General features: G+C 40.4%; 1 protein-coding gene across 2 annotated transcripts in view; it reads left to right on the top strand.

Moving 5' to 3' along the window:
• Nucleotides 1–22,874, top strand: part of LOC145984936 (uncharacterized) — a 655,439-nt gene that overhangs the window by 235,394 nt on the left and 397,171 nt on the right. Inside the window, exons 2-3 of one of the 2 annotated variants that reach the window (XM_083118348.1) lie at nucleotides 20,166–20,208; nucleotides 22,226–22,267. In XM_083118348.1, the coding sequence (XP_082974474.1) occupies nucleotides 20,166–20,208; nucleotides 22,226–22,267 (85 nt within the window). The remainder of the gene's footprint in view (nucleotides 1–20,165; nucleotides 20,209–22,225; nucleotides 22,268–22,874) is intronic. The other variant, XM_083118349.1, reaches the window with a different exon arrangement.

Here is a 22,874-nt window from a genome sequence, read left to right as displayed (position 1 = left end):
TGGGAAACATTGTCGGGGTTCGAAGGAAGGACTGCGTCAGCTAAGATCCTTGGGTTGTAGCCAAACAAAGTAAAATACGGGCTCTGGAGGGATCCAGAATGGATTGTAACGTTGTGGCTGAACGCTGCGCTAGCTAAATAGTCACACCATGAAGCTTTTTTCTCTAATACAAAAACTCTCATAACTTTCTTTAAGTAACTAAATGAACTTTCAACTAATCCATTCGTGAAATGGGCACAAGTATCTACATATTTTAGTTGTACGCCTGTAATATTAGCTAACTCTCGTAAGAGTAAACTTGAATTGGGTGTTGAACGATCTAAATAGATCGTTTCCGGGATGCCATGGACTAAAAAGACTTTCTCAACTAGGGCTGTTGCTATGTTTTGTGCATCGTGATTAGCCAAAGGAGCTGTAATTACATACCTTGTACAACTATCTACTACCGATAGGAAATATTTGTATTTGTGCGTTTTTGAAGAGACTAAAGGACCACATACGTCAATATGAATTCGTTGGAAAGGAATTTGGGCTGGTTGAAATGTTTGCAGCGTATGCGGCTTAGAACCTTGTGGTTTCTTTGAAATCTGACAAGGGATGCAATGTCGAACCTTATCGTACACAAATTTCTTCATATTAGGGAAAAAGTAACGCATAAGCATTAAATTATATGTCTTTTGTGCACCTTGGTGACTTCCATTCATTTTGTGTGCATGAATAAGGTCGAAAACTTGATTTCTTAATGCATGAGGAATACAAAGTCTATCCCTATTACCAGTTTTGATTTTATTAGTCCTGTATAAGACTCCATTTTTGAGTACATAAGAATACGAAAGCTTTTCTAGTTTAGGGTCACTAGCTTTATCTTTGTTTTCTAAAACATTAATAATGTCTCTGAAATAGGGGTCTTTACGTTGTTCTGAACTAATATCAAAATCTGCTGCTTGTGCATGAAATACTTGATGAAAAAATAAGTCATCATCATCATCATCATCTTTCTTGTCATGATTAGTCTTGTCAAGCGGTAAACTTGAACGGGAGAGTGCATCCGCAAGTTCATTTTTACTAGCGCTGACATGCCTTATTTCGAAATCAAAATTCTGAAAATAAAGGGCTCTTCTTCCTAGAATAGAACTATGGTGTTTAGTTGAACGAAGATAGGATAAGGCCTTGTTGTCTGTGAGAACCACAAAATGTTGATTCATAAGAAAAAATTTGAAAGTTTTCAATACATAATATGCACCTGCAATTTCAAGTGAAAATGTGTCAGCTCTTTTCTCTGTGTCTGTTAAGGCTCGTGAACAATAGGCACATGGATGTAAATTCCCTTCTTCATCAGGCTGTAACAGCGATCCTCCGATGCCAATTCCACTCGCATCAATGTATACATATGAGGGGCGCTTAGGGTCATAAGGGCGGAGGATAGGGGCGGAAGTGATCATTTCTTTCAGTGTTTCGAAGCTTTTCTGGTGTTCATTAGTCCATTGAAACTTAACATTCTTTTTAAGAAGCTTAAATAAACATTCTGTTGGTCCTGCAAAACCTTGCACAAATCGTCGAATGAAATTGACAAGTCCTAGAAAACTACGAAGCTTGCGTTTGGTGGTAGGGGTGGGATATTCCAAAATAGCTTTAAGAATGTGTTCTGAAATCTTAACTCCCTTTTGAGATACCAAGTTACCAAGGACTTTTACTTCGGTAAAAGCTAGCCTACACTTAGAGGGTGATAACTTAAGGGATGCTGTTCGTAACTTTTGAAACACTCTGTCCAGTATGTTAAGCATGTGTGGGAGATTTGAACTGTAAATAATAATATCATCAGTGTAAACAGAAAGTTCTGAACTGTCTATTCCGCTAAGGGCAAGTTCGCTTACGCGGTTCATTACACCGGGGGATGTTTTCAATCCCTGGCATAACCTAGCATACCTAAAACTACCCAGATTGTTAATAGAAAAGGCGGTAATGTCCTTAGAACGCTCTGTTAATGATACCTGAAAGAATGCACTGGACATATCTAAAATTGAGTAATATTTCTTTCCAGCCATCTCTGTCATGATGGTTTTTATGTCTGGGGATTGTAAGGAAATAGGAGCTATTATTCTGTTAAGGTCGCGGAGGTCAGAGATAAAACGGTAAGTCCCATTGGGTTTCTTAACTAATAGGACTGGGTGTCGATAGGGACTCCCTTCACAGCGCTCTATAACACCTTGGTCTAGTAATTTCTGAACTTCCTGTTTCATGGGTTCTCGGTAATGAAAAGGAATAGGGTAGGTTTTGGCATACACTGGGGTGTCATCTGTCAGTTTGATATCATATTCCAATACATTGGTTTTAGTTAATTTATCCCCTGGCCAGAGAAAAATTCTGCATACGTGTATGCGAGTTTAGGATTTTTTCTCTTTCTTCTCGGGGAATATCAGGGTTAACTGTGAGGAGGGAGGGGTCAAATTTCTTTTGACTTTCACTAAGTTGTTGCTTTACTGTAGTATTTTCATTACAAGAGTATGAAAATGCAACATCTTTACTTTTATGTTCCCAAACGGAAGTAACGTCAGTTAAAATTTCACATGTCGATATTTCGCCTAATATTGTGTCACTTTCCAAAGTGATTGTGGTTTCCGTAGGGTTGTGTATGTGAATGACAGGTGACTGCGGGTTTACTGCAGCATTGGGAAGGACTACTGGATGCTGGCTCATAAGGGAAGCAGATGGTGTAAAAAGTACAGGCTTATGGGTATTAGGTGTTATAGTGATAATGTTCAAATTGATATAAGTCTTGGATCGTGGACTTAACTGAACTGTGTTTGAAAGGGTAGCTTTTCCCTCATACACATTTACATTCTCAATTTGGGTAAATATGTCATGCGACAGCTGGTGAGTCTTGTACTTTGATCTTAAAATACTATAATTTGGAGTACGTCCTAAATGACAAAGAGTTATTGTGTTGTCTTTCAACGACATTTCGCACCTCTGCGTTCGTAAAAAGTCATTTCCTAAAAGGGGAGGGACGTTAGTTGAATCTACTATTCTAAATGGGTGCGAATATTTACGCTTTCCAATTATGATAGGAAGAACTACAATTTCAGACACACTCAGTTTCGATCCGGACACACCTTGGATTGTGGATTGTACCTTGTATGTTTTTCTTTCAGTAGGGAGAAGGTGGGAAGGATAAATTGAGATTTGGGAACCCACGTCAATAAGTAAATCTACCTGTTTCCCTTGTATGCTACTATTAATAAAGTATAGGCCATTTCTCTCAATTATAGGAACTTTATCTAATCTGCTATTATCTTCGATTTCGTTCCTGCAAGTCGAAGACGATTTTAGTTTAAATCACTGTCTCGTTGTGGCTTGTAAAAGCAATTGTCGCTCTCATGATTATAACGACCGCAAAACCTGCAGGCTGAGGTATTTGCATCGTCGCGATTAGCCTGATCTCGACGTTGAAACCTCTTGTTACTATTACCTCTGAACTGGCCTCGTGAGTTCGACCGAAAGTTACCTCTATGATTAGCTCTATGATTATTATTATTTCTGTAGAAAGAGTTAGTATTCCCCTTGTTGAAATCTCTGTTCTGTGCGTTTTGATTAGCCGTTTTCGCAAATTTCAGTACATTTGAGCAAAGATTGAAAAGAGAACTGGCGTTCATCTGTTCAGTTGAATGCAAAGCTAAGGTCGAGATTTGTGACGAAAGTTTGTCTATTTCGTCACCAGAGGCGGCATTTGGAGCGTGTTCTACTCTGGCTACGGCTGGTGGCGCCGCGCAGCGGACACTATCAGAACTCTGTACATGATACATTCCTTGATACATTGCGTGGGAATTATTTATGGGTGCTGGATTGGACTGTAGACTTTGGACTTGATGAGTCGATGGTGGGAGAAAAGGAGATGGACACTGGTTGTATGACACAAACTGTTGACTCGGGTTCAATGGATTACTGGGGAGGGGGGAATAGACCTGTGCATGCGAACAGCTGTGAAGTGGTGTCGGGATGAATGTCTGGGGCAAGCTCGCCTGAGCGATTGCCTGATCAATTTCCAATTTCTCTTCCAACATACGTGAATGAATTAATGACTGCTGGCGTTCGAAATTTTGTAGGTGGGCAATTAATTCTTCTGTTCTAGCAAAATGCTTGTTGGTTAAACAGCCAATGTATTTGGCTCGCAGTCCCGTGATGATGTAAGAGAGAGTTTGTTCTTCAGTGGCGTTCGGGAAGTATTGCTGGACTAATGCCTTTTTAGCAATAACATAGGTATGGATCGGTTCACTAATCATCTGTTTCTTTTGGAGAATTATCTGTACAGGATCTGCTGACAGGTACGATCCCTTAAATAGCGTACTTAGCTCGTCTTTGATATGGGTATATGTCAAGTCTACAAAATTGGGTCGTTTCTGTATGTCATGAAAATAAGTTAAAGCGGTGTCAGTCAAAAATAAAGGTAACATCTCTTTACGCTTAGCTTCCGACCATCCTGCGGCGTGTGCTACATTTTGGAACTTGAGGAAAAATGAGTCAATGTGCTTAGGGTCATTTCCGCTAAATGGTGCCGGGTACAATGCAGTGGGGATTGGGGTGGCCATGTTAGTGGTGGAAATTTGTACAGCTACGTTACCAGAACTATTAACAGTGTTAGAGGAAGTTGAAACGGGAGCTGGGGTACTTGCTAAGGGTTGGGGTTGGTTTTTGTTGGGTGTTTGTAGTCCAAGGACAAATTGAGGGTAATTTCTATTAGCAGACCTTAACCGTGTTAGTGGAGGGGAGGGAATTGGGGATAAAGGTCGTGAATTTATTGGATTTGCCGTGATTGCAGTTGCTAACTCTATGATTTGGTCGAGGGAGGAATCTAGGTGTTCGTGCAACGCTATCTGTGACGTATTCATAAACGAAGGTTCGTCGTGCTGACCAAAGAACAAATGAAAGTATGGGTATACAGTTATTTATGTCATTAATATATCGCTGGTCAAATAAGTATAAGCAAGTGTTCTCATTCCTGTGTGAATGATGCTTGAATACATGTTATGCAGAAGAACTAGATTTTTGTTGAAAAAGGGGGGGGGGCTCGGCATAAAAGAAAAAGAGGGGTTGTTTTCCATAGGGTAATACACAAAATTGTCACTGGGTCTGACGCATCTTAAGCGTACTGTGGGAGTATGAGTTGGAATTACTAAAAATTTACTTTAAAAATGCTCCCAAAGTGGGAGGGAGGGGGGGAGGGAGACTAGTTTAATGTAAAGCAATTCGTACAGGAGGGTACTTAATTGCAAAAAGGGCCTGAAGCACCTCCACCATGTTGTAAGCCCGTTTTACCTGGGCTCTGAGAGGTCACAGGGAAGTTTCATTTAAACATTTAGGTAGAGCTTAATAATGTCTGTTGGCTGAACCTGCTCCGTAGGAGGGTAGAGATATGGAAAGTTGGTGTAAAAGGTTATTCACGCTTGTTCATACCTGGTAGATGTGTGTGATGTCTTGTCCTAATGCTTCTCGCAGACCGAATCGTGACAGTTCCAAGGTTCTATCCAGCGACCCTCAGTTCACCAAGCCAAGCGATCCCTTGCGCCTTGTAGCATGCTAAGCAGCGGTAACTCCGTGTTCCATCGTCGTAGTTAGCAGTGTAACGTGTTGTAAAGTAATCGGACTAGTTATCCATGAAGCGTCGATGAGTGTCAGAATCCAAAAGAGAGCGAGCTCCGGGTAGGAGCTTGCTTTTTATCATTCTAGGCGTCGAAAGGTTGTTAAACCTTTCAAACGCGGTAGATCCTGTTCAGATCCACGCGTTTGCCTTTCAAGTTCCTTGTTTTTACGGAAGTTACAAGTTAGCGCATTCTTGGGATCACTCGCTGGTCGGACAAGTTCAGGAAATGAACAAGTGTGAATATTAACATGACGAGGTTTTCTCGGTCTAATAGTCTCCATATCTCTACACTAGATATAAAATTGATGAAATTCAGAAAACCAATTTACGTTGGCGCAACGGTTCTCGACTTGTCGAAACTTTACATGTTCGAATTTCATTACGACGTGATGAAACCCTTCTTCAATGATAAGATATCACTTTTGTACACGGACACCGACAGCTTCATTTACAGCATACAAACACCTAACCTCTATGAAGACATAAAAAATCCTTCCATGCTTGAGTATTTCGATACTTCTGCATATCCTCAACCCAACAGATTTGGGATTCCTTCCCTCAACAAAAAAGTCCTAGGTAAACTGAAAGATGAATGTAACGGTGATATTATTGTCGAGTTCGCGGGTTTGCGTTCGAAAATGTATGCCATGAGAACAGAAAGTAGCGTCACGAAGAAAGCAAAAGGTGTGTGCAAGAATACGGTGGAGAACAAACTCACCTTCCACGATTACATCGATTGCCTTTACTCACAATCGACGATACTAAGTATAGAACAAAGAATCCAAAGTGTAGACCATGTGATTACAACAAACAAAGTTAGGAAAGTAGCATTAGATCCGCATGACGATAAAAGATGTATTTTGTCTTGTGGAATCCACACGTTGCCTTGGGGACACTATCGTTTAGAAATTAGTAAAAATTGTAGGCAATGCAAATGAAAAAAAAATTTAACTGTCTCACATACACAATAAATAAATAGCAAGGACAATGAATCTCTTTGGTTTCCGAAAGCAAACAATGGAGACTGTACACCGCACGACAGATCATGAATTTCTACCTTCCATGTTATCTAAACTCAACGGCATGTTGATCATTCACCTCAACAGCATTTGGACAAAATTGGACGAGGACGTTGGTAAAACCTTTTACGTCTTCAATAACAATTTACATTTCTACGAAATTCCGATCGACGGGAAACTTCGGATCACCGTGAATCCGGAGAACGAAGGGCGAAAAATCAAAATTTCTACCGGCAAGAATATTTTTCGAATGAAGCACGACAAGGTACTTTCTAACATGGCGTACGATGTTTCAGCAGGCGATTGTTTATACGTGGAACTCCTCGGAGATTACGACAAACTCATTCCTCTCTTCGTAGAATTACGAATCGTCTATCCTATTATAAATAACCGTTAACAAAAAATGCCTAACGACATTTTCGGCAACACCAAGCGTGTAGACCACGCAGAAGAGATTCTCATGCTGGATGTTCGAATTAAAAAGTTGAGGAGCGATTTGATCGCTTTGCAGGAGACCTTAAACAAAAGTTTAGAGTCGGAGATCGCTACGCTCCAAACGCAATGTCTCGATCCTATTCTGAAAATCGATTCCGAACTGAAAACGCTCATAAAAAATTATGTTGACGTACCTTCTTACGACAACGTTCAAAATATACAGTTGAGCGTGGATTCGCTTCAAAATGATTTGGCCAAATTACAGCAATTTCAATCGAAAAATGAAGATTTGGAAAAATTGAAACTCGAAATCGAAGAACGAACTTCCGCAATCGAAAAGAATTTCTCTGAACTTCAAACCGTCGTGAACGATATCGACGTAGAACGCTTGCATGTCGTCGTTTCCAAATTACAAGAAGAATTCACCAGCACGTTGGAAGAAATTAAATCCAAGTTAAAGACTTTGAAAGATACAATGGCGAACCTACCATCGTCAGACGAACTGCAGGTCACCGGTAAAAGCGTCGCGAACATAAAAATTCAATTGGAGGCTTATCAAGATTTCGAACACATTGAAACAACCATCGCTACGCTTCAGGCGTCTCTGGAGTTGATCAACGAAAAAAAAAAAATATTCACGTTCAAGCAAGCGCGTTGACGAGTATTCAAGACACGTTAAGCACGGTTCAGCATAAAATCGACTACCTGGAAAATTTGAACGTCGAATCGAACCTTGCTCATTTTCATCACGTACTGGACAACATACAGGGTGACTTGGAATCGTTACGGACGAGCGTGCCTTCGAAGGAAGATTTGGAAAAATTGAAAACGGCGGCAACGGCATTATCCGATTCGAGCGACATAAAAAGTTCATTGAGCGATCTCGAAAGTACGGTGGCCAATCTCCCCACCTCCAAAGAATTACACGCTTTGAAAAGGAACATATCTCGAATGGTGAAACGACTAGAAACGGAAACGGCAAACGTGGAACAGATTTCAGATGAAATCAGTTCGCTGGTGTCGACCTTGCCCACTTCGCAGAGCGTCACGGATCTTCACACGCAGTTTACCGAGATGCGAAGCATCGTGAACGATCTTACCGTGAAAAGCTCGAAATTGAATCAAGTTGAGAACCTTCAGAACATTGTCGTCAACATCAGAGATCAAGTTGGAGTGCTGGAATCCACGCAGGAATCGACGCAGACCTCTTTCGGTGCCAAGTTGCAAGAACTGAACGAAAACTACAAGCAGTTGAACGTGGAAGTGAAAATCAAACCGTCATTTTCTGCCGTAACGGATACCATAGTCGAGCATTTGTTGCCCATTGAAAATAAACTTGGACACGTTCACAGTAATCTGCTCAGCGTCGATACTAAAATCGCCAAATTGTTCACCTTGCAAGCCATCGAAATCAACAGCGTACCCAATCAACAGAGAATCTCCACCTTCGTCGAAGGTAACAAACTGTACATGTTACATCCTTATCATCCGTACTACAAGTTTCTCCTCAATGGAACGATTCAGATAAACGAATTTTCGTACTGGTCTCACGGCAGAAAAGCTAGCGTTCCCACCATGACGTTGATATCGAATCGTGGTGTCCAGAAAGCAGGAAACATTCCTCTGGCACGTTGGAAAGAAACGCGCAACATATATGAAATACACGAAGACGAAGATCTGACCGTTTTCGACGTGAGTGCCGGCGATAAGCTGATCATTCAAAACACGAGCGAGGTGCCACCCTCTTTGGATCCCATCACGCTGGTGCTTCTCTTCAAACGTAATCTCTAAAAATGTCTAGGCAAGCCATCGTCGAAGAATTGCATAAACCTGCACGCTGCAACTACGAACGTTTAGCGGTGGTAACCAAGAGCATCGATGACCTCTGGGAAAGTGACCTCGTGGAGATGACTAGCGGCAAGTTAAAAAACGTACATAAATTGAACAATGGCAACAAGTACCTCCTCACCGTCATAGACACATTTTCGAAATTCGCATGGGCTCTACCTTTGAAGGCGAAAACGGGAACATGCGTCACGGAAGCATTCAAATTAACTTTTCGCGAAAGCGGCAGACGACCTCGGTTTCTGCACACGGACAAGGGGAAGGAATTCTACAATGCCGTATTCCAAAAGTTTATTCGGAAACACAAGATTGTTTCTACCTGGCACAAACTTTTTCCAAGGTTCCGAAACAACTGCTACGCGATAATGCTAATTTTATTTGCTTGTTTCGACAAGACCACACCAATTTAAAACACGCACACGATGATTACGCAGGGGCTGACATGAATTACAATCTATTTTCTAAATTCTGCTCCCACTGTTGGAACCAAGGTGATTTCGGATTCGTGACCATTGACATGACTCGAAAAGCAAACCATGGAAAGTATAGGAAAAATATAAACGTCTATCTAGACGTCTCAAAGGCTAACAAGAGGACAATTTCAGATTTGCCGAGAAGAAGAAGAAAATCCCCCCAAAAAAATCAAAGGTCGTGAGAATCTAAAAAATAAAATTTGAAAAAAAAAACGTTTTTTTTTCAAACGTTTGACAAGCATATATAAATAACCATTACAACAAAAAGTGAGTGTTAGAAAAGTGGATAGTTTCAAGCGGGTGACGACAAGAAAACTACGAGACCGAACGTATTGGCTGAGAATTCGACGTTTCAGAAACGTTTCGACGTATATAGAAAAATGTCAAAACGTCAATTTCAAGAAGAGAAAAATCTCAAGTTGCGGGAATACCTCGTGAAGCACTTCAAAGGTTGGAAATCCGAGAATCGCGGATCCTACGAAGAGAAGAAACGTCAAGATCAACCTGTGATCAGCCATCAGCGGTCTAGGTAAAGAAATTAAAAGTGTCACGGAACAAAATAAAAATTTGATCAACAAACTCGTACCACTTCCAGCTAAAAGTTACACTGTACCCACGCCCATTTCGAGCATTCCTTCGACGCCGTTCGAACTGAAGGACGTACCGGCACGACGTCAAGCCATAGGTAGCACGTCGTCGTCTTCGGATAAGATCGAGTTGGGACCTTTGGCACGAGACTACCTGAGCACGGGGAAGTTCGACAAGGATGAAGTGTTCGGATTGTATCCGAGCATGGAAACCAACGAAGGCGGTGTGGTTTGGAAGATTGGAAAATCGAAAGTCACCTTCGAAGGCAACGACATTAAAGTTAATTTAGGCGAGAAGAATAGTTGGACCAGGTATCCGGGTACGGTGGGACAGTGGGAACTCGTTGCCAAAAAGCAGCCGAAAGATTACACGGACGAAGATTACCAGAGTTACAGGGAAATTCTAATCATGACGGATGCCATGTACCAGAACAACGATGCCTCGCAGAATAGGGTGAAATCGAGCAGCGGTGAGAAGTACAGGAATCTCATCAAACCGATTTGGAACGAGGTGAAAAGTGGAAGCGGCGTCAAACGCTACAACACGTTACCCAAAGAATTCGTTTGGCTGGACGACGTGAGGAAGCTCGTGGACCGATTGTTGGTGATAGCCGGCGAAGAGAATGCGGGCAATCGATATTTCTACAACGAGAAGGTTGGCATCGTGGACATGATCAGCACGAAACTTTCCAACTTCATCGTGAACGACGACAAGGGCATAGGTTACCTGATCAAAATTATCAACACGCTGCCTCCGAGATTCTGAAACGTGGCCGAAGGAAAGGGACTCGTGAATGACATCATCAACAACTTACCTTTCGAGATGCATTTACCTGGCTACCAGTACTGCGGACCGGGTACCAAACTCGAGAAAAGATTGGAGAGAGGAGACAAGGGTGTGAATCCGTTGGACGCGGCATGCAAAGATCACGACATCGCTTACAACAACACTCGCACCGATCTGGATGCACGTCACGAAGCAGACAAGAAATTGGAACATGTCGCTTTCGAAAGATTCGTCAGCAGAGACGCTTCTTTGGGTGAAAGAGTTGCAGCATTGGGCACCACCATCGCCATGAACACGAAACAAAAATTTGGATGGGGTGTGTAGAAATGAAAAAAATTCTCGAACCGTGAAAAAAAATTTCTTCGGTATATAAATAACACTACGTGAAAAAAAACTCCAGTTGTGTTTGTCATCTTATAATAAAAATAAAATGAGTAAACAATCACTAGACGCCCAAGCATTAAAACAAATGCTAAATTCATCAGTCGAATATGTAAATATTCAGGAATTGGAAGTGGACAAACCTTACACGATAACTTTCGGTTCAATTGTTTCTACCCAGTATGGTCCCAAGGTGCGTCTGTTGCTCAACGGACAATACAGTCTATTTTTACCAGATCGATACGCTATCATGTTATCCGACGAGAAGCTAGCTATTTTAATCGAGAACAAAACTCAAATCATGTACAAGGGGACAAAGGAACTTTTTGGCAAGAAAACGAAGCACTTAATAGAATTTGTTTAATCACAGACACCCACCCCCGGAATATATATATAAATAACTTACCATGAAAAAAATGACAACTTGTATAACTCAACTTCCTACAGAAGTGTTGCACAAAATATTCACGTTCACGTTCGACGGGGATGTAACTAAACTCATAGACTTGTGTAAAGTAACGCCAGAATTTCGTTCACCGTGCAAAATAATTTTCATGGATCACCTCCGAGAAATAAGCGGAATGAAAAAAATGTTCCGATCCCCAGAGACTCTCTTTCGAGCCGCAAACAAAAAAATTGACGATAGGTTAGACGAGCTGCACGAGTGGAGGCAGGGGAGAAGATTTACCGAAGAGTGGTACGCGTCGAACATTGAAACTGTCGATCTTGTAAACCACCTGATAGCATTAGGCGAAGCAAAAACTTTTTTTCTTTCCCAGAATACATATATATAAATAACACATCGCCACCTATTCTGAGTGAGACGATATAAATAACACACATCGTAAACCTAATGGAAAAAAAAGTTGTTCTCTTTCCCAGATAACATATAGCATAAAAAAATATGAAGCCAAAGGGTGTCGTGTACCAGATACCATACTCCAATCTAAAAAATCTAGGTGACCTGGATGGCTTACTCACCAAGAAACAACGCGAGAAGAAACGTTCTTGCTTGTCCAAAGGACACGGAATGAAACTACTTCTCAGCACACCTCAATTGAGACGGTTGCAGCGTTCGCGGAAACAGCAAAAGATCGGAGGTTTCATATTCAGCATCCCGGCCATCCTGGCAGCATTGGGTGCCGTTGGAAGTTTGGCCGGCGGAAGCGCCGCCATCGCGAAAACCGTCATCGACTCGAAGAAGAACAAGGCGGAATTGGAAGAACAGAAACGTCACAATCTGGCCATGGAGAAGAAGGGGAAGGGTGTGATGAGAAAGTTTAAAAAAAGAAACAGCACTCACCAACCGAGACATTGAATCTTTGATCAATCCGTTACAAATCAAACACTTCAGAGGAGTTTTCATGTCCGACTCGTTACCATCAACCGTTAGGAATAGAGAAGGTGGAGTAGTCAACTTGGACAGTCAAGAAAATCCAGGCACGCATTGGATATGTTACCACAAAAATGATAAAGCATTCGTTTTCGATTCTTTCGGAGGTGTTCCACCTACAAATATAGTCCATTATCTGAAAACGAACAATCCTATATACTACAACGACGAACGCATTCAAAATTTCGGAGACGAGAACTGCGGTCATCTCTGTCTCTCCATGCTCGCGTTTCTCTCTAAAATAAATAAGCCATCGGTGGAAGATTTCCAGAAAGCATTGTGGAACCTTAAACAGCATCACGATGGGCGTGTTCCATCTCACGAGCGAATCTTCGATCTTGAAACTCACGCTGCACGACGACATCGTCTATCCTAAATCCATAGCTCTGCGTGCATTCTACAGCATGTACCTCATACCTAACGTCACGCAGCACAACAACAAAATTAGCGTCGGAAGCGAACATATCGTCGTCACGCCAGGCCAATACAATCTTTCCACTTTGCAAGCTCAATTACCCAAAGGCACGTACCTTTCTCAAAATTCGGTCACGCACAGAGTCGACATCGTGTCGGCGACGGAGACCGTGGACCTCGGCACCATGGGAGAACTTTTAGGTTTCGCGAACAATCACCCAAAACTCGAAGCTGGCATCAAGCACGTAGCAACCAACATTCCTAAATTCTTGGCCATCGAAACTTTGAACGTTCACTGCAACGTAGCGGAAGGCATGATCACGAAATCCTCGGACGGGTTACTGGGAAGTCACAAGCAGACGGGAATCATAGCCACTTTCAAACCCAGTTCCGAGTTCATGGAACCGATCATCTACACACCCTCTTCGCCGATCTATTTTCCAGTATGTCGCAACCGCATAGACGACATAGAGTTGGTGGTGACGAACGAGAAAGGAGACGTAGTGGATTTTGCAGGTGCAACGACGACGGCCATCGTGGAGATCAACGTATAATAAATAACACACATAGTGAAAATGGAGCAAATCGAAAGTTACGAATTGCAATCTTTCCCTCCGAACCATCGCACGTTCGCCAATTTGAACGAAGCGAACAGGGAGATCGAATACGACGTGGACGTAGGCGACGGGTTCGTTCATCCTCACAGAGCGGACCTTTACCTTCAATTCGACGTGGTGAAGAAAGAAAGCGGAGACGCGTTTCCCCCAGCAGCAGCAAATTTGATACTCGTGAACAAATTCGTCCCTCACCTGTTCTCGCAGGTGGAGGTGAGGAAACACAACACCGTCATCGACAGAATCGATTATCCAGGCATCACGTCGACGGCAGTGGGAACATTGAAATTATCCAAAACGGACGCAGCATACTATCAAGCGGGAGGATTCGAAGCGGGAACGAAAATATCGACGAGAAGTCACACGGTGCTCTTTCCCATGCGTCTGCTTCCGGGATTCTTCTCGGACTACAAGGAGATCATGTGGAAGGGAGGACTGAGGATCACATTTCGAAGAGCGGCAAACGACAACGACGCACTGATGCGATACAGCAACTTGAACGCGGACGGCACGCCGCTACCCAACACTTTACCCGAAGCTGCCAAGTGCGTCATCCGGAGCATGGAGTTGAGAATGCCGGTGGTGGAATACGAGACGAACTACGCCCTCAAGTACAAAGCGGAGATCTTGAAAAGTCCGCAGGTGCCGATTCACTTTCACGGTTACCAGTGCGTGCAGAAGATAGCGTCGGGAAGTCACATGGAATTCGACGTGACGACGCAGTTCAACAACATACAGTTCGACATGCCAGATTTCGTTATTGTACTTTTTCAGACGGGGAGGGACAAGAATCAGGAAAAAGATTCCAGCAAATTCGACGACTGCAAGATCAAGAACGTTTATCTCAAGAATGGCAGGAACAAAGTCTTCCCGCGCGAGAATTACAACTTCGACATGACCAGAGATGATTATCTCAAACTTTACGAAGCGTTCTCTGCTTACAAACGCGTGACCGAGGGAAGCGTGGACATGTACTACACGCCCAGCGAATTCAAAGTCCACAGACCCATGACCGTCATCAACACCACAAAAAGGAAGCAGGTGGTGGTCAATGATCGCACCAACATCAAGATCGTCTGCGAGTTCCACGTCGCGCTGCCCGAGGACACCGTGTGCAGCGTCATCCTGATCGCCGAGAAGTCCTTCGCGTACGACGTGAAGATCGAGAGGGTCACGGAGCAGTTTTTAAAAAAAAATCCTAAAAAAAATTGCCACATACTAAAAAAAAATCAACACATTTTTTAGGTTATATAAAATATAATGTAAGTTAGTTCGGTGCGCAAATAAAAAAAAATGATAGGTTAAGTTATATCACTGAAGATCGTAAAAAAATCGTAAGATAGGTTAAGTTATATCACGTAAGATCGTGATCGAGTGAGGTGTTTCCAACACTGCGAGTAAGATAGGTTAAGTTATATCACGTAAGATCGTGATCGATTAAGGTGTTGGCAACACTGCGAGAAAATGAGGCTTATGCCTTACAAGAGAAAACCATTAAGTCGAGCCTCACCGAGCCTCACTCCGAGCCTCATTTTCGGGCGCAGAACTGTCTTTATGTTCCTACTACTCTAAAGTAGGTCAAAGCACGTAGAGGCTCTCGTGTAGTTTAGCATGAAAAAAAAAATGAATAGGTTAAATTATATCACGTAAGATCGTGATATACCTACAAGTGTGAGGTGGGAAAAAAGGGAAATTTTACTAAAACATCGCTAAACGCTAAAACATCGACAAAAAATTGTCAAAATATGTCAAAAACTGATATTCAATTGATAAAAAAAGAGGCTACAAATGCATACCTACAAAGTATGACTTAGAAACAATAAGTTTACACTACTTTCCAGCTCTCCCAAATCTTAACAGAGCCCACTCGTATCACACATAACACTCAAACCTTAATTGATCCGATCTTCGTAAATAACTTATCTGATGTCATAAATTCTGGCGTCTCTGTACCAGTCAGCAACTCCGATCATTGTTTGGCATATGTCTCTCTGCGTTTCAGCAAAACAAAGCCTAAGGCACGACAATTACTTACAGGAACTATAATGTGATATTGAAAGACAGCCTCGAAAACGACCAAAGCAAAATAAATTGGAATACGTTAATGGAATTTGCAAACATTGAAGATAAAGTGCGTTTCTTCTCCGAAAAATTGAATGCGGTGTTTGATAAACATGCTCCATTGAAAACCGTTCGCGCAACTAAGAGAAAAACACCCTCGATAACAGAAAATATTAAGTTAATCATGAAATTAAGAGATAAAGAGCTACTGAAATTTAAGCGGACAAATAATTCTCAACATTGGACCGAATACAAGAGATTACGTAATTTCGCAACATCGGTCGTAAGGCAAGAGAAAAAAGCGTATTTCGAACATATCATAAATTCGTCCAATGATTCGAAGCACATATGGCAACATATGCGGAATTGGGGTTATAGTGGTAAAAACAAAATCGGGGAACTTCCTCCCACTAAATGATGCTAATGTCCTAAATAATCACTTTGTGAACGTATGCCGCGACTTGAAAATAAACCACGAGAAAGTTTCTCAGCAGTGTGAGCGTTATTAATCTGACTGTTTCAGTGAGAGTGCGGCTGATTTCAGTTTTCATGAAGTGGATGGATCCGTTGTCAGAAAATTCGTGTACAAAATCCGATCAAACGCGGCTGGAGTTGACGGTATATCTGTAAAAATGATAAAACTCTCACTTCCCCAAATCCTTCCGCCATTAACGTATATCATTAATTATTACCTCCTCACAGGCTGTTTCCCGCATTCTTGGAAGGAGGCAAAGGTCATTCCCATACCTAAGAAACAGAACCCGAGCTCTGTAAATGACATTCGCCCCATTAGTATTTCGCCGGTACTCTCAAAAATCATTGAGAAAATAGTAAACGATCAAGTTCGTAAGTACATTGGTGACTATAATATTCTTCCTCCGCAACAATCCGGTTTTCGTCCTCACTATAGCACGCAAACTGCTCTCCTGAAAGTGACCGACGATATTTTCCATGCAATGGACAAATCCCATGTAACAATGTTAGTTTTACTTGACGTCAGCAAAGCTTTTGACACGCTACCACATAAACTACTTCTTGCAAAGCTACAATATTACATTTCTCTCCAATTGAACTCAAATGGTTCGAGACGTATCTCCGTGGAAGGCAGCAGCGTGTATTAACAGATAAACTGTCGTCGCCTCTGCTAGTGGATGCTGGCGTCCCTCAGGGTTCAATCCTGGATCCTTTGTTATTCACGTTAGCAGCTGCTGACTTGATTACGTCAGTGAAATATTGTAATGTGCACTGTTATACCGATGACACGCAATTGTATATATCGACAGATATATTTAATTTACAAAATGCTATTGCACTATTAAATCAGGACTTGAAAAATATAAGTAACTGGTGTGAATCAAATGGCTTAGTTCTAAATTTAAATAAATCTACATTTACTGTTATCGGAAACAATAATCTCCTGAAACAAATTAATCTCAGCGAATGCAAAATATTAATTGAAACGAAGAAGGCAACATTCTCACAAACTGTACGAAATTTGGGCTTGACCATGGATAAAAAATTAGACTGTTCTGAACATGTACTGAAACAGTGCGGTAAAGGATATTCGGTGCTAAAGAGCCTTTACACGCTTGTTGACTTTATTTCACCCAAAATTAAATTAAATTTGGTCCAATCTTTAATATATCCTCTTTTCGATTATTGGGATATTGTTTACGGGCCAAGAATCACAAAAAGGCTCTCAAGCAAAATTCAGAAAGTCCAAAATGCATGCATGAGGTATGTCTACAGATTTAAAAATCACGAACACGTTCTCCCTGTGCTTAATCAGCACAAAATTCTCAACATGGCAAGACGGAGAGAACTGCACATGACCTGCATTAGTTGCAATGTTATAAATAAAAACATCCCGGACTAACTGGGTGTAAAGCTTAAAGCCAGGAGTGAAACGCACTCATACTCCACCAGAAACTCTGCTAATCTCCATATACCTCGCTGCAGAACTTCTGTTTCGCAATCTTCATTCAGTTCCATGGCACCTGAAATCTGGAATGCACTCCCGAACGAAATAAAGCAACTGAACTACAAACACTTTCGTAGGGCAGTATATGATTCACTGATTGATGATCAGAAGCTAAGTAAGACCACATATGATTAAAAACTGTTTCTGGTGAATTATTGAAAAAAACTGGACCGAAACTAAGTAATAATAAATGTATATTATTATCTTTTCATTTATTAGCACACACGCACTGTATATATTTTGTCATCTGTTTTCATTTTGTGATTTTCTTTGTGTAGTAGTAGTTTTTTATATAGTTTATTTTATGTTATTTTACTTATGTAGTGTCTTATAATCTTCATGTATAATAATGTACCTAGGTACTTTGCTACATTTTTCTTTGTCGGGTTAGGTGGTAGATCTGCATCTGCTGAACCTCGCCCAAGAATAAAGACCATTGAATTGAATTGAACGTCAGTCTCTTCATGAATGCCCGAAACCAATCTATTCCAGCAATATTGTTCTCACCCCAAGGGCGGGTCACTTTATTTCCTACTGCAAAACGGTACGCAGCTACCCGCACTTTCTTCGATGTCGATCCAAGTCCTCACCCCTCCAAATACATCAGTCTCTCCACATTTACGACTTCCATCTGCTTGAAGAAAACTGTTGGATAGCCAACATCAATCCTGGAAGAGGAAGGACTATCCGCTGCTTCTTGACGTACGATCCTTACTTTGTTTTGGAGGGTGCAAATGGAACATGGTAAAGTTGCGATGCTCCGCGTGGAGATAAGTGTCCCTCTAGAATACTCTTTACGTCATTTTCGAGAACTCGGGACGAATACTGTTGATATACCTTCTTCGGTGTTCGCTTACGAGGCATCTGTAACAATAAATTGAACAACGCATTTACTTTGTGAAGTAATGTGTTGCACGTGTTACGGTCATGGACCTCAAACTGTATACCTCGCTGATCGAAATTGTACCATTTCCGCCTATCGATTATGTACCACTTTGTGCATGGAAACAAATACTTCTGTAGTTCTCTTATCTCTCACCACATGGCTACACATGTCACATGCTACAGCCACCACATGCTTGTCCACGTTTGACCTGAATTTCGCTGACCTACGTTCAAGCATAAACACGGGGCACGCAAAATGACAGTCAGACGTTTATATACAAAGCACCTATTCTATCTGCAACGTACTAACCTTGCCATAGAAAATTACGTCTGGTTCTCCGGGATTTCAGTATAATTTCTCGATATTTCTGCAAAACAGACCTGACACCCCACACAACCACCCCCACTCCTCAAATCATCGTTGACAGTAACAGGAAGCAAAATATTCGACTTTCTAGAATGGGTGATCGAAATAGTACCTATATCTAAAATGTACCACCCTACCCTAATTTATTGATTTTCGTAGAACAATCAGTTTTACACAAATGTTAATTCCAATATATATTTATTTTTAACATATATACTGGATGCCGTTGTACACAGGCTGTGGAGGACATCAAAACAAAGAAAATGAAAAATTTTGGTCGTTTTCTGTCATGTATGATTGCCACACAAATTTATGGTTGCCTCTAATACAATTTTTTTCTGTCGGTAAACAGTTTCAGTATGCTGCTGACACTCAGCCTAATTAATCAAAACAATAGCACAGAATATGTTTTCTAATTGAAATAATACCGCTTACAGTATATTGTCCGAAAGAAAAACAAATGTCTAAAATGATTGTGCCTCATAACATAATAAATGGGCCTCCCCGATGGCGCAGTGGTAGCGTCGTCACCTTGTCATCAAGGGGTACCGGGTTCGATACCCGGCGAAGGCACACAGTGGTTCGGATCCCACTTTAAACTGCAGGTCCAGTCCCGATTAGCCTTACTGTGCATAAAGTGGACTTAAATCACCAACTGAGCTCAACTCAACTCAATATATTAAATGGAAAATGTTTTTCCTCGAGGGTTAATGGCGACGATGATGGTAATCCTCCCCAATTGCTATGCTAAAGCTTATGTATAAACTGTCCTTACCCCCTCACCCTAAGTTTCTGCACCTTGCCCCCACAGTATTTGAACCCAATTTCTACCACTGTCGAGGGCTCATATTATATAATATGTGTAGAAACGACGTCTTAATGGGAAACTATTATTAAGAGAACTAATTCCCTTGATGTCATTCAGACGCTCTAAGACTTTGCTTCTTTGTAGCTGTCTCGGTACGTCTGAGTTCCATAACGTAATTTATTATTTGCAGGATATCTTGATTCAAATTTACATTCAAATTCGGAAAGCTCATATTTGATTTAAGCAAAAGTTTCATTAATGTACAATATAATATATTTCTACTGTTCTTTGCGAAGTATAAGATTGACATATTACGAGTATGCCATGAAATTATTTTTCTGAAAATTGCCTTAGATATTTGGGTGTTAGACGTTCTTCGTTAAGTTTTCTTATTCTCAAAATGATTAAATTATTAATTGTTTTATAAGGCAAATTTGGCCTCCAGAAATGAAACAGGAATTTGACATTTCTTTCCAGTATGAACCAGGTGTTACAGGTGAACAGGCAAAAGTCGATAAAAGTAAGTGCGATTTTATATATTTACTATGTAATTATTGAACTTAGTGAACTAGCTTGCGTGTATTAAATAGACCATATGTTCTTCAATAAGTAATCAGTTAAGATGAATCTGTTATTACACATGGGAAATAGATGATAAAACTACAATCAGAATTAAAAAGAGAGAACTTTGGAATCCGTTTCTATCCTCAACGGAAATATATCCTACAATCGTATGTACAGTACAAGGAATTTAAGATCGATTCTAAACATGAACTATATCAGATGTTCACGAATTTCCTTACCTATTTTCGTTATGTCCATCTCCATATTAGTTGATGCCATCATACAAGTCTCTTACCCACGAAAATTTGTGTCAGTGTAAATATTGCTTAAATATACAAATTGTAAAAGTTCTGCTTCATCTCTGTTGTGAGTGTTGTAAAGATTGTTGTATAGAGAAATTCAGATCCTTAACGGGAGGTAATGGTGAGAAAAAAAACACAGCTTCTCTGCATCAATGGCTTCGAGACTGAACAGTGGAATACCGGTGAAGGGATTCATTAAAAGCGCTCATAACTGGAATCATAATTAAACAAAATACTGCTCTAAAATGCATTATTAATAGTAAATTATAATTCAATTATTATTATCAACAAAACTTTTAGTATACTTACACACTGAAAAGTACATAACAACTACAATTTTTTTGGTATTTTTTTAACATCTGCCTTGGTTTCAGAAAACATTTTCGAGTAGAGACAAAAACGGAATTGAAAGAAAATTTTCACATAATAACCCTGGGGAAAAATGAATATCATTATTGGCCCTACATTTCAGTCATTTGCAATGGATATGGTGGGAAAAGGTACAGAGTAAAATGTGGCTTGGATTAGAGAACGACGTTTTTACCCTAGCTTTCTATCATTTTTCTTAGCTGAGGTATCACAATTATCGAACTGTCTACAAATCCTAAAAATACAGCAAGTTGTGAAATAACAAAAAGCCCCCATTTTCGAACGAAGTCAAGTTTTGGAAAAAAAATATTGCATATTTTCACTGCAATAGCAAAAGGAAAATGTTTTTTTTTAAAACTTGTCTAGCAACAAACTACTGTACCTTTGAAAATTTGGTATGGGTTGACCACATATATAAAGAGATGACAATAGTTTCCTTTGCTACCACTGGCCACAAATAACGCAGACTCTCAGTAATAGAATGCAAAGATTGGAATATTAAGGCCAAGTCAGTCTCTCCCGTAAAATATAATTTTAATGGCTTCACACACCTCGCAATCACACACCCACACATAGCTTGATTGATTGAATTTAAATTTTTGTGTGCATCGGCATACATGGTAATATTGCATCATTCAACGTATATGAGAAATATTCCCTTATCTAAAACTCCTGCCTTAGTTAAAAAGGTGTGTAAAAAGTCACTTGAAATAGGTCGCAATATCCTAAAGGGGAGTGGAAGAGAGCCGCTATTCTCAAACAGTTAAAATCATTTGCTAAAACAATGCCATCATCTCCTAGCAGGGATCATATATCGTTGTGTATGTGAGAATTCTGACGGAGGAAATTAATATCTCTTTCTAGCTTATCTTCACATTTCATCCTTTGTCCTGCACGTTGCAATTCTTAGCTTAATTTAAAGGTGGACGGAAAGCAGTAGCCAACTGTAGGAGCTGTGAAGTCCAATTTTTCGAAAACAACGAAGATCTCTTAGTTTGCTAGGAGAGACTTCGCATCTACATGCTCATGCAGTTGTAGAAATGGCAAAATTGGATAAAAGCCGAGTCTGTATTGTGTAAGGCCACTTATTAGTGTAAGGAGTTATTAGTAGAACATCGGTATCATCTTCACTCTAAGGAGTGTGTGTTAATTGCATCACTTAATATCAGTTCCAACTTAACTTCAAACATTACACATACCTACAAATTCTTATAGGTTAAATGTAGCACTATGTTCTTTACCAGATATAGCACGTACAGGTACAATTCTCTTCTAATGCTCTACGATTTTCATATATTACAGAAAAGGTGACCAATATACACAAAGAATGCTATGCGGCGTGCCGTAAGTTTTCCAATTTTTCACTCCAACATTTTATGAAATATTGTAAGACATGAGTGCCCAAAAAATGAAATAGACATTCATTCTTAATCAGGCATTCCACACTTGATAATAAACCATAGTTTTACACAGTAGTATAAAATTGAATAAACAAAGATCTTGCTCTGTTTTGCTCTCTTTTCCTGTCTTTTCTACGATTTCGATATCCTATTTCAAAGTGAAGAATACACGATGTCATGTGCAAGTGGATTATGCCACCATAAGTAAATACATTGTAATAAAATTTTAGATTCCAAGTTATCTTAAACCTTTCGAACATTGAATTTATTGAAATACATAACTAGCAAAAACAGCGTAAAATCTTCAGGCCTTATACACAACTTATTACTCCATACAGTTATTTCGCTATGATCTCGAGAGTTCTTGAAGCAAACGCAACCGATTTTGGTACAGAGGAAATCAAAACAAATTGCATGGATTCAAAATAGCACATATTACACACACAAGTCATTCCATAGAATATTTTAGTAAGCTGTAGTACTACATAGGGAAATATAATTATAAACTAAAAATTCAAAATAATGATATATAAATGTTAGATGCTCCGTGA

Source organism: Lepisma saccharinum, chromosome 3 (genome assembly GCF_977018435.1).
Source record: "Lepisma saccharinum chromosome 3, izLepSacc3.1, whole genome shotgun sequence".
Classification (NCBI taxonomy): Eukaryota; Metazoa; Arthropoda; class Insecta; order Zygentoma; family Lepismatidae; genus Lepisma; species Lepisma saccharinum.
The sequence above is the reverse complement of the archived record's forward strand: the minus strand, read 5'-3'. Positions and strand labels throughout refer to the sequence as shown.